The 13,935-nt window shown below is 37.3% G+C and overlaps 1 protein-coding gene across 4 annotated transcripts in view; it reads right to left on the reverse strand.

Annotated features, from left to right (window-relative positions):
• Positions 1–13,935, reverse strand: part of LOC127985868 (cell adhesion molecule 1) — a 296,550-nt gene that overhangs the window by 58,079 nt on the left and 224,536 nt on the right. For all 4 annotated transcript variants that reach the window (XM_052588073.1, XM_052588075.1, XM_052588074.1 and 1 more), the window contains 3 exons: positions 10,413–10,571; positions 3,318–3,414; positions 420–592 (listed from right to left, as the gene is read on the reverse strand). In XM_052588073.1, coding sequence (XP_052444033.1) covers positions 420–592; positions 3,318–3,414; positions 10,413–10,571 — 429 coding nt within the window. The remainder of the gene's footprint in view (positions 1–419; positions 593–3,317; positions 3,415–10,412; positions 10,572–13,935) is intronic.

Raw genomic sequence — 13,935 nt, forward strand, 5'->3', positions numbered from 1 at the left:
GTTCCCACACATGCACACCTAAACAAATAAAGTTTGGTTCCTTTAAAGCTTATTCACAGTATCGTTTTGGTAAAATGACTCGAATGTGAATTAGCTGGGGTTTGCCTCCATCGCTGCTGACATAAACTGTATATCTGTTCACTTAAAGATCCTCATTGCAGCACAAATCCTTTTTAAAATAGCTCAGTCCATTGTTGCGCTCTGAAAATGGAGGACAGCAATTTCACCACAGGCTTAGTGCAGCAAGAGATATAAGAAAGTAAATTCCAAGAGGAAAATGGTCAGATTAGAATGTGTCCTAAAGGAAAGGAAATGTCATTGAGATCAATGTTATTGACCCATGACTCAGATGGAGTGGTGGAGTGGGTGAAAGAGGAAGAGGTCGGAGAGACTGAACTACTCGGTCACACTGAACTTACCGCGCACATAAAGGATGTAGTCAGCGTATGTTTCGCCCACAGAGTTGGACGCCACACAGCGGTAAGTGCCGTTGTAGGACTTGTTGAGGTTCTCAATGTAGAGATCTGAGCCGGTGATAACTGCGTGAGACGGCACGTCGTCATCCACTCTTACCCAGTTCACCTGATGAGGCCTGGATGGAGACACAGAGCAGAATTGGCTTTGCTTTAGAGTTGTGTAGCCAGAATATAGAGTTATCTCTGGCCAAGGGATCTCTTCCTTAGGCAAAGATGTTGCCTGAGTATTATATAAAGATTTATAGGACAATAAATGGCAGAAAAATTCAAAGTTGGATATAAACTTGAGCAGTTCAGTCTATTTCTGGATATGGTTTACAAGAATGTTTTACAAGAAAGTAGTAACTTAGTCTTGCTTATATCATGTTTAATTCAACGTTTTATTTTATGTTTCTTGGTCAATTTTTTTTGGGTGAAATCCTCTAGCAATTTATTAGTAAAAATTACAATCAAAGTGGAACATCAATTGTTTCAATATATATAGATTAAATAAATGAATTAAATAAATAATAATAATGATAATAATAATAAAAGAAACTAAAATATATTCTGCAATCATGAAGAACTGGAAAAAGCATGGCAACTTAAAAAAAGGGACAAAATCTAGATAAAAAAAAACTTTTTTTGTCAAATGGTGAAAAACTAGAAAAAGTATTGCTATATATGTATAAATATATGTTTATTCTGCAACTACAAACAACTGGAAAGAGCATTGCAAACTCTTTTTATTTTTTTAAATGACAAAATACAGAAAAAAAACAAAAAAAAAATCCCAAGTATATGTTTATCAAATGAACCATGCGAGTAATTCCATGGACACAACAGTTTGTGTACATGATTTTGAATCCAAATCAGACTTTTTTTTTTTTTTTGTGTGCGTGTGCAATATGTTATCATGTGAATATGTGCAATTTGTGCTTTCTGAGGCTAAAACCAGCTATGGCCCTAACCTCAGGAAAAAAAGATCAGTTGTGGTCAGTAACACAGATTGTGGGATTCGACCAATGTCGCAGCCTACGGCATTGGCAAATGAACTACATTTTGGCGAAGTAACAAATAGCGAAAGGCTGTGATTTTCTCTTGTCTGCCTCAATTAACTGCCACTGCGAGCGATCTCCTTTTGTTCTCTAAACACCTGAACCGGGCACACAACAGCCTATTCTACTTTCACAGTGATGAGTAGAATGAGCTATACCCACTGTGGAAAAATAAAAGAGGCTCTAAACTCTGCTCGGCTCTCACAAGTTTCAATGGCACTGCTGCAGTGTAGTTATTTCCCAAGAGCATCTGAGGAGCCTTTCCCTTGTTGTTCTGGTTTTTGTGTCAGTGTTTAAACTTTTTACCATCCTGTTTAAAAGGGCAGAGAGGGGAAAATACGAAAAAAACAAAACAAAAAACCTTCACAGCTTCGAAAACAAAGGACTGGTTCGCGTTCAATAGCAGTTGATCCTCCGCCTCTGAGGACAGCAAAACAATATTTGATGGCGAGCAGCGAGTGGGGAATCTCAAAGAGTCTCAATCTGAGCTTAAATATGCATGTATGGCATAAAGATGCAGACATTCCTGATATGGAAAGGGAGAAATGACCTAGAAAAAGTGCCTTATTGAGAGGAAGGCATGAGGAAAAACACACAGTGGAGGGGCTGCAGAGAACCTGGCATGAGGCGGAGAATACAAATGGGATGGCAAGCCAAGCCCTGCACTGTCTGACAGTAATGACTGCAGCCCCTCTCCAAGCTTTAATGAAAATGACTTCCAATTTTCTGCTCACTGTATTGATTGTATTTTCATCTTTATTAAATGAATTCGGGTGGCGCCTCGTCTGCCCGCAGCATTTCGCTTTGGGGATGTTAGGGGCCTGCTGAATGTAAAAACACTGGAATGGCTTTCTTTACATGTGCTCGGACAATGGACTAACATTAATAACTCACTCATTGCTCATGTGCAATGACCACAGAAAATATGTGGACACTTTTGTTTAAAAATGTATGAATTTCACTGTATTAGATATCAAACCAAGTGGAATCTGTAAAAATATAGAAATAAAAAATGATATTTTGGTACAAAATAGGAAAAAAAAAACACATTTTGGGGCTAATGTGTATTTTTCAACAAGGGCGTATGGAAAATTACTATTATTAATACTGCTGGAAAAAAACATGACCATCAAAAATGCATTTCAGCTTGTACTACACAAGAAATTGCTGCATGTTCAATATAATTAACTAAATGTAATAAATACAAAAAAAATAAAAAAAATAAAATTGAACTTTCTTTGAACCATCTTTCAAATTCTATCACACACACTTTTTTTTTTTTTGAGACAACAATAATTGTTTTTTATGTTCTGAAGCTAATTCTGGAAGTTTTGCTAATTGATTTAGGTTTTGTATACATTTCATGCTGTGTACAAGATAAAGTAATCAACAGTCAATTATTTGGTAAAAAGCCAACCTATATATTGCACGATCAAATTCAGCAAATATTTTGCCAAGCGTTCTTCTCAATTTCATTGCGTAGGCAAACTAAATTAAAGCTCATAGATCAAGTGTAAAATAGATTTTTTTGATTAAATGCCTCAAATGCAATTAAGCAATATCACAAAATATCTTGAAATGGTGCTTTTCCAATTTAATCAGGATCAGGAATGTTGTATAATTAATTACACTGAACGCCTTGTGATGGCAGTCAAACATTTGGCTATGGGTTTTGGTAGAGGACTGTTCTCACTGTGGATTAAAGCCCATGACCCTGACTCATCCGTACCAGAACAAACAGTTGGAAAGTTGCCAATATTGTCAGAAATGGAACACATGGGAGAGAGAGAGAGAGACATCTTACTCTGGTTTGCCTTTAACCTGGCACGTCAGTTCCAGACTCTCGCCCTCTCTAATCAGGCCCTGTGGAAACTCCACCTTGATCGTCACCTCAGGTTTATCTGTGGAGGAGAAAAGTAAAGCACATCAGCGTCTTGTGCCCCCAGGCTGCATGAAACTTTAAACAGCCTTGGCTTTGTTCAACACTTATTGGATTGTTCTCAGTCATTTGGTTTGACTCTTCAACATTACCATTGTTTGATACAAAATGTGCGCATGCTTTTTTTCTATTAACCTTTAGAGTCATTTAAACATAATCAATACACCCTGATGTTTGCTGTGTATACAGTCAGAAGTCATGACATCACCAATGTCCATATTCAAGCGCTCTCAGCATTGACCTTTCTGCTCCGTAAGTACTGCCCTTTCTCATATCTATTAAAACGACTGGCCGCTCAATGGTTCTATTCTCCAGTGACTGGCAGCAGGTAGCCCGCTGGCTTTTTGCACCTTGCGTCAGCCTTGCCTCTCAGGCGTAGCTGCTACATTCAGCATGAAATGTGCCCTTCTCCTTGGCAAGTCTCAGTTCTTTTCCAATTCAGCTGGGATTAGACTTCCTGCTGTGTTTGTACAGTGCAGCAGGAGGGGTGACATTCAAACTGACGTCGGACACATAACTAACGCTCTCTCACGTCGAAGTATCCAGCGTCGTGTGTCTCGACACCGTCGGAGGGTAGGATCTGACATACAGATTCACGCGGGCCGGTCACTCGCTCCACATTTGTGTGAACTCCTTGCGTAACTGTATTACACCTGTGTGCTAATTTCTGGTGTCTAATAGGATTTTTCGGTCTGTCTGGCGGTCTAATAACATGATGAAACTTAATGGCAAACAGCTTATGTAAGAAAATCATAGAGACATTTAGGACCCTTGGCATTTAATGGACTGCATAAGGCTGTCGTGCTGCTGCTTTTGTAGATCGTTTCTAATATCAGGCAAATACTAAATAGGCTCCTGTTTGCCAGGTAGTGTTTCTACATATAGGTACATGACAGACAAAAACAGGAAATGGCTACCTTTTTGTTATACTGAGTGCTAATGAGTGCAGCGAGAAAATAAACCATAAAAGACAGAAAAAAAAACTGAACATGAAAAACACTAAAAGGCAAGAAAGTGTTACTGGCCTTTCATTAGGCATAATGGAAACAAGAACAACAGTTAGGTGTGCGAAATAAAAAGAGAAACAATAAGTAAATAAACAAAGGATCAGAAAAAAAAAGAAGCAAAGTCTGCACAGCCTTTGCCAATAGTAATTCTATTAGAATTTATATACCTGTAGGGGTAACACTTTACAATAAGGTTCCATTTGTTAACTATTTTATTGCATTAACTAACATTAACTAACAATGAGCATTACATCAAAATAATACATTTAACAGTATTTAATATTCTTTGTTAATGTTAGTAAATTATATTTATGGTAATAAAAATACAACTGTTCATTGCGTGTTAGTCAGATCCATTAAATAACATTAACAGATACAACTTTTGATTTTAGTAATGTATTAGTAAATGTTGGAATCAGCAATAACTAAGATTAATAAATGCTTTAGAACAGCTGCACTTAAGGTCCACTTTCCTGCAGAGTTGAGCTCCAACCTTGATCAAACTCGCTTGCCAGAAATCTTGAAGAACTTGATTAGCTTGTTAAGGTGTGTTTGATTAGGGCTGGAGCACAACTTTATAGTAAAAGTGGACCTCGATGGCCAGAACCCCTTTTTAGACATTTTTTTTTTCATAGCAAGTTTATCTTAACTAATGTAGTTAATTAATGTTACCAATATAGGGCTATCAGTGACCATATAGCACCATTAAACCCTCTAGAAGTGAACTTGAAATCAAAATCACTTATTTTCTTGATTCGTGTTTCTGTTCTCATTGTGAATGATTCATCGTTCTCAATACAATACCTTCTTGTAAAAACAACAGTCAGTTGGACTCCATTGATTTCCATTATATTGACAAAAACACGATTTAGAAAATGTAGAAGGAAGCCAGTCCTATGGGTTTGGAACATCACAAGAGTGAGTAAATGACAACAGATTTTTCATTTTTGAGAGAACTATCCCTTTAAAGTTCTCATGATTCATAGGAGGCCATGGTATGCTTGCCAAGCCCACCACGGTTATGTAAGTGGGCTCCACATGAGATGTGTGCTCTGAGGTTCCCGATGTTTTCTTGGAGGTATTCATCCTCTCAAACTGACAGGTTGTAATGGCTGAGCTATGCCTTTCCAGTCATACGCTACATTCCATAGCTGGCCCGCATCCAGCCCTCTAGTTTCTCAAAGGAACTCATATCTAATATTCCTTCAGTAATAGAGCTTGAAGTGGCGTTCCACAGATGCTTATGCGACAATGCTGTGTGTATATTCCATGGATGTGGGGGGGATATTAGAGCTGCTCCCATGTGCAACATTAATGACATAATTCGCTCACTTTGGCAAGCAATGTGGGTTAAACAGTAGACATGCGCTGATAGATGAAACAGTGGGTTTGTAATGTAAATAGTCCAGAGTCATTAGCATGCATGAATCAGGATAGGCAGGAGACCTTGCGTTGGAGGTAGGTCATGCATAAGGGTCAAGGAATTTACAAAAAAATCCACACAGAGAGATGCTGAGTGTTCCGTGGATTCAAAGGGTGAAAGATTAGCTTGCTAAAACCATGTCAAAGTCGCCCGCAATAACCCCCAGATTCTACTCTTTCAATTTCACCAGCTCTTACGGCACTTTGAATAGACTGGATGCTGAGTGAACAGTGACTTGACTTTGACCCACGGATTTCACACTTTTTTGATTTTTAAAGTGTATGACAGAGAAAAAAAAAGCGTCAATGTCCTGACAAGATTTATCACATTATTTCAGGGCTGACGTTTGAACTGGCATTTTGGGAATCGCTAAATTTGTTGAGTGCTTTGCCCACTTGATGCTTTCCTGTTTGACCTCTTCTATCAACAAAAGGTGATCTGTTGGTCTTCAATTTGTCCAAATTACACCCTGTCAAAGCTAACATTTCTGTGTCCATGATGGACAGCCTGGTCTAAAGCGAGAGAGAGAGAGAGAGAGAGAGAGAGAGAGAGAGAGAGCAGTCCTCTCAGAAGTTCTGTAAGAGAAATATCCACCTGTTTGTCTCAGCTCTGTGGAGACTCCTTCCATTTCTCCCCTTGTCATCTTCAAACTCTTCGCATGAAAGGCTCTGAGTGAAAGTTTCTTGCTTTGAAGCTTCCCCTGCATTAGTTCCTTTCCAGCTTGCTCTCTCTCTCTCTCCTATGCACACCAGTACTAAATCCATGGAAAGCAGCGCCACCGGCCTCCGGTCTCCGGCTTGTGTCTAGCTGGTGTGTCAGACAGAAAAGGCCACTCTAATTCTAATAACACAATTATTGACACAAGATGCTGTCGTCATTTCTTAGCACCGCCACCATGGAGCATTTAATTTCCCTCAAGCTGCTGAACTGCACATTGGTGGAACTGTTTGCATGGTGTAGCTATCAATATTTCTGTCTTATTTAATATCCAAAGCAACGGTTTTCTATTTTATATTGCAAAAATGAACTCCATTACGGCTGCCTTCACTCAATGATTTTTAACATTGATTGTTTTCCCAGTTTCAGCAGCATCATTTGAAAAAAAGAGTGAGCCAGACAATGACTCGTGCACCAGCTCTTCCCGAGCATGACAAAGGCTGGCCGTGTGCACGAAATCCAGTTAAATAGCACAGACAAAATGGTTTTACATTTTTCTGCTTTAAGTTGGGCACCAAATATCCTGCAGTTTCTGGAGATGTGTTGCCTTTGGTAGATAAAGGTCAGGCAAAGAAGCCTTTTCCGGTGATTTTCTAAACCCAGTGGCAGGCAAGATTAACCTCAAGAAGAATATGCTTGAGGACCCAAATAAAACATCTTAAAATCATATCTGTATCTGTGTTACAGAAGACAGTGCCCAAGGCTCTCCTCCAATCAGAGACACAATCTCTGTGTCATGACTGAATTACCCAAGCGCAAAAACATGTTTAATCTTTCATCACAGGCCAGGTGACCAGGCAGGGCTAATGTCTGCTCTTACAATGGAAAGGATAGGCCTGAGTGATTTCTAACACAAGGACAAAGATAACACAAAAAAACCCATCTCAAAAGAAAAAAGGAGGAAGAAACACACCTTTATCTAGTCAAAAATGAATATATTTACATTATTAATATATGTTACCATAATATACTATAATTTAACAGTAATAATTCAATGTGTGCATATTTAAAATGCTGTCACATATCCTCTATGATGTTAATATTTAACCCAATAATGAGTAATGTTACAGCTATATTTAAAATACTGTACATATAAAATGCTATCATGCTGCCCTTTGCTCTCACATCATACTTCAAAAATAAATAAATAAAATAATTAGAAAAACACCTTTATTTTTCTAAAGTTATCACTTTAAATATATTTAAATTACTGTTATTATTCACATAATATTACATTTTTTAATAATTAGCAATTCTACATATATATTAAAAATGATGTCATGTTGTCCTTAGCTTTATTGTCTTTAGTTCATAAACTAAATAAAATAAATAGTAAATATGTTTAAAATATTTGATTAGTTCATTTCAGTAATTCAACTCAAATTGTGAAACTCATGTATTAAATAAATTCAATTCACACAGTGAAGAAGGTGCACAAATAAAGTGCAGCACAAAAGCATGCAAAGACTGGCAACTTTAACATTCTTAAGGATATTATGGCAAAATTATCTCTTTCCTTTTTCAAACTGTTTTTTTTTTTCATGAATATGATTGACCTGAAGAATGAAAGCAGTATCATAGGCTACACTTGGGAAATTATGAGCTTTATCACCACTTATCAACACTAGGATGTGTGACAATACACTTAGCTCAAGAGATGTACAGGTACTTAGTTCACTAGAATGAGGCAATATTTTTGTACTATTTCAAAGATTTTTTTAATGAAAATATTTGTCTTTTAATCACACAAACCAAAACAATGCAGTTGTATTTTGAAATTTTTTAACTAATCTAGGGCTGTAACTATTAATTAGTTTGGTAATCAAGTAATCTACTGTTTATTTTGACAGTTGAGTAATCTGATATTTTTTAGTAATACAAATAGACCTAAGTGGAAAACAGGCGAATATTTATATATGAACAATATTACTATGAGGCAATGATAATTGGTTCAAATAAAGTATCAAAACAAAGTAATTACATTGTTTTGTTGAACAACCCTGATAAAATAGGCCTACATGAAAGTCGTGACATTTTGCCAAGTATGGTAACCCATACTCAGAATTGGTGCTCTGCATTAAACCCATCCAAGTGCACACATACACGCACGCACACACACATGCAGACCCTAAATGAAGTGTACTAACTTAATAATATCACAGCTTACTAATATCGTTACAGCGCTTTCCACCTCATGAAATAATATTGCGAGATCTTGTGCACTGCTAAAAGCCAGGTGAAACAGTTCTGTATTTATATCAGTCATGCTGCATAGTTAATTTTGCGTAAAATATATTGTTTTATCAAGGAAAAGAAATAACACATTTCAGATACTGCCCTTTAAAAATTCAAGTACTTTTCAAGTACCTTATCAAAAATATGGCAGTTTTCCAGGGTTTTCCAGGACTTCAATTTCAAAAAGTCAAATATATATATATATATATATATATATATATATATATATATATAAACACACAAGCTAGTACTGGGTTGCACCCCCTTTTGCCTTCAGAACTGCCTTAACTATTTGTGGCATAGATTCAACATGGTGTTAGGAACATTCCTCAGAGATTTTGGTCCATATTGACATGACTGCATCAGGCAGTTGCTACATATTTGACGGCTGCACATCCATGATGCAAATATCCAATTCCACCACATCCCAAACCTGCTCTATTAAGATCAGGTGACTGTGGAGGCCATTTGAATAAAGTGAACTCATTGTCATGTTAAAAAAAAAACAGTCTGAGATAGGGATGGACACGGTCAGCAACAATACTCAGGTAGGCTGTGGCGTATAAACGATGCTCAGTTGGTACTAAGGGGCTCAAAGTGTAAATATCCCCCACACCATTACACCTCCACCAGCAGCCTGAACTGTTGAGACAAGGCAGAATGGATCCATGCTTTCATTTTCTTTACGCAAAATTCTGACCCTACCATCTGAATGTTGCAGCAAAAATCAAGACTCATCAGACCAGGCAACGTTTTTCCAATCTTCTATTGCCCAATTTTGGTGAGCCTGTGCAAATTGTAGTCTCCGTTTCCTGTTCTTAGCTGACAGGAGCGGCATCCGGTGTGGTCTTCTGCTGTAGCTCATCTGCTTCAGGGTTCGATGTGTTGTGTGTTCAGAGATGGTATTCTGCATGCCTTTGTTGTAACAAGTGGTTATTTCAGTTACTGTTGCCTTTCTATCATCTCTAACCAGTCTGTCAATTCTCCTTCGGCTCACTTGAGATTTTCTCATTTTCGGACCATTCTCCATAATCTTTTTTCATAGCGCATAAACATTAACAGTGCATTTTTTATATTATTATTTTTATTATAATCATTTTGAAAGTATGTTGCTCACTGGCTTTACAAAAAACACATACAGACAAACCATGAGTCACAGGAGGGGTGGGATGTTAATCACTACTGGCTTGGGATGGGTGTCATCACGCATCTCGACCAATGAGAGCATTTGGGGTGGGCCTAAGAGTGCAGCAGCGCTCACATAAAGCACGCCTGATCATCCACAAGCATCAACATTCACAAACCACTGTTCACTGTTGTTTTTAACAGAGATCTATGCAATTTGCTTGTGCATAAGTGGGAAATAGGGAGTTTCCAATAGCACATAAAAATAGCTATATATATATATATATATATATATATATATATATATATATATATATATATATATATATATATATATATATATATGCTTCAAAAATAAAACAAAAAATTCTAAATTAAAATAAAAATTAAACATACATAATATTCACATAATATAATATTAATAAATATCTCTTAAAGTGTCCCCTCACTCACATTGTACTTCCAGGTACTTCTGTGCCTGAAAGTCCTTGACTGCTGGATGGTCGACAATGCAAACCACAGGAACTTCATCATCCTCTCTTGTGACGGTAAACCTCAGCCAGCTAGTCACAGTGAACATTCTGTCATACGTGGCCTCCACTTTAGATTTGCCTGTGAGAGACAGAAACCATTGAGAGACATACAATTCAAAATTAATCGCTTTCATTATCATCACTGTCAAGAAACCACGGGTGGCTAAATGTATTGAAGGCCACAGTATACGTTACATCCTGTGAGCTGTCTAACAAAGCAGATCCCCTAACGACTCGCACATATGTGACATATTGAGGCTCGCTGTAGCTTATCGATGACATGTGTACAGTAAACAGCCCCCTGCAGCTTCATCTGAAATGTGACCATATGGGAGGGGCCATGTGGCTTAAAAACAGCACCAAATTGCTTCCTTTTGAGTCTTGTTATGTAGCTGTCACTCATTGGCAACTGTGTGGGCTGTGATGGTGTGTTTGTGCTTTATGAAGTGAGATATAATGGCTGTAGTGGATGCCTCTGACCCGTAGCCCTCCTTCAGCAGCATCAAGTGGGCATGAAGAACACAAAAGACTTGGAGTCATTGTGTGGCTCAGACAATAGCCTTGCAGCACCGCACAGACCTCCATCACTCAATTACTGCTCTGGCCTTGTGGAGAGAAACATGTGTGGGTGGAAAGAGAGGAAGGAGGAGAGAAGGGATGAGTGAGAATGCAAAAGAGAGAGGGACCTATTGTCCTGTTTGTGTATTTGTAAAGAAAAAATCCACTTGACCATTAAAAAAAAATGAATTAGATGTGGTAGTGACAGACTTAAAGAAAAGAAACAGAAAAATGTGAGTTTGAAGGAGGATAAACACCAACGTCACTTTATTATAGGTGTGTCAGTTATGTGCCACTAGCAGAAAATATAATGAGTGTTTTCAAAAAAGATTTCCTCTAACCATTCTTGCTCCAAACTAAGACCACTGATTAAGCGGTTTATGCTTTTAGGAAATAAATGGCCTAGTGTACCTAAAAGGAATAGTTCACACACAAAAATCTGTTATCATTCACTCAGCCTCTTGCTGTTCTGAACCTTTATGACTTAATTTATTCTGTCGAACATAAAATAAGATATTTTAAAGATATTTTTGTACATATAAAGCTGTTTTGGAACCCATTCACTTTCATCACATGGATGAAACCAGATCTTCACTCTTCACAATAGCTTGCTTGAAAAGGTTTGGAACAAAATGAGGGTGGGTAAATTATTAATCAATTTTTATTAATTTGTTTTATTTATTTATTTATTTATTCTATTATTGTGAATTATTATTATTATTATTCAAATACTATTTTCCATTTTAATATAGTGTAAAATGTAATTAATGTATTTTATGCCAATGTTGAATTTAGAGCTAAGTATTTCAGCCTGGGCTCAACGAGCCCCAATTTTTTTTCTCGCCCCTCTGGGCCAAGCTTTGAGCCAATTTTCATGTCATAGTTCAGATCCTGATTCGCCATCCCCTCAGAAGCACCTTTAGAGAGAAGTGCATCTTTACGGATTACGATTATAATGAAAGAGTTTTTGTTTTTGATTTGTTTTATTTCATTAAGTAGTGATTTAAAGCTTTGTATAGATTTATTTATCATGTCTGTGAGGCATGTATTTTCAGAGTTTCGGTTAGTATTTGTGAAGTGCTCCTGTTCAAGATGAGATGGCAGAAAGCGCACGTTTGTTTTCTTTATTTTATAAAAGCACAATGTTTTGTCGATATTGTGAGTGCACACAAATAGAAGTAGACACTTTTTAGTTCAGAATGATGTATTGTGTACTCTTATATTTATGAGCAAAAATGACAGCGTAGGCTATTTTTTAGTTGTTTCCACGGTGCCTCCATGGTCCTACAAAGCACGCTTTAGCTTCCACTGTCCACAAAACTTGGATATATAGTGCACATTTATTATAGCACAGGTATAACGTTTAAACACTGTTATATGCTTGAACTGTTTTAGTATATCTAGATTTTATTTTAGGCAAGTCGTGATGATTTGAGAAGGCTGACTTGATCAAACCAAAATTCATATTTTCAATATTTTCTGATGAATAGAAAGTTCAAAAGGACAGCAATTATTTGAAATAGGAATGTTGAACATGATTAATGTCTTTACTGCCACTTATGATCAATTTAATGTGTCCTTGCTGAATAAAATCATGAATTTATTTTTGATAAAAATAAGTCTTACTGACCTTACTGACTGTTTATTTGTATATTTGGATTAAAGTTACATGATACAAGAGCAGTTGTATCATATATTGCAATTTATGTGTGGTTCCTATGTTTCTTTTTGTCATTTATGTGCAGATTGCATCTATCTTCTGGCTGTGTTATCAATGCAATGAACAATCAATAATGCTAATTTTACCAAAAATCATAAAAATGTCCAAAAATGGCACTGCTGTGTGGAATTCTGGCCATCTCAGTAATGCAAACTGTTTTTTCCCCCGACAATTCCTTGTCTTGAGCATTTATTTCTTCTGCTTGCAGCATTATCAGCAGTGAATGGATATTCAGACAATCATACAGTATCTCAAATACTGAAGACACAGAGCTCATTGAGAGCCCAGAAGCACGTCTATATTCTCCTTCACAATGCCACAGTCACTGCTGATAAAGAGATAATCACAGGTCAATCACTGTCATTCAGACATTTCTTCATTTCAATAACATCTCCCTTTTTGAAATGCAAAGGAGCTCTGATTAGTCCCGATCTGCAGCGATACAGTGGGCTGAATATCAAAAGAGATCCTGTCCCTATTGAATTCACCATTTCTTCAATTTTTTTTGCTCTCTATAATTTGCCCCCTTTTTTTCTTCCATTATTCAATACCTTCCGATGGAAAGTCACTCTCTGGAAGAGGGCAGTCTGGAGATCTGGGGCCAAACGAGTATTTAGCAAACTTCCTTAAAGCCATTAAAAATTCTAAATTGTCCCATTGTGTTTCAGCTGAGCTTAGACGACTAATTGAAATGAGATTATATTTTTAAGCAATGACACAATGAGCGGGCCCGTCGTCGTCTGACAGGAGGAAATTAACAACTCATTGTTTCCCGACGTTTATTCAGCTAGTCTTAAGAGACAGGTGTGTGTCAACAATGGAGCAGGATGTAAAACAGAAGTACTAAACGCAGCACAAAACACGGAGAAGCCTGGGAAGGTTGTGTATGTGTGGGCAAGAGGGAGAATGAGGCGGTACATCATGGGGGCGGCTGAGTTTACATTCCGGGGCTGTATGGGTGTAACCTTTAAATGATATTTAAAAAAGCCTGATTATCCTAGAGGTAATTAGGCTGAATGATGAGGACATTTAATTAAAAATAAATCCGAAAAGGCGTAGGGGCCAAAAGCAATTTCCAGCCAGTGAGTGCCAGCATTGCACTGCCTGTGTCAGGAAAAGGGTCCCTTGCTTTCTTCAATCTCTTTCTCCTCCTCCATTCAAACCG

This window comes from Carassius gibelio, chromosome B21 (genome assembly GCF_023724105.1).
Source record: "Carassius gibelio isolate Cgi1373 ecotype wild population from Czech Republic chromosome B21, carGib1.2-hapl.c, whole genome shotgun sequence".
Lineage (NCBI taxonomy): Eukaryota > Metazoa > Chordata > Actinopteri > Cypriniformes > Cyprinidae > Carassius > Carassius gibelio.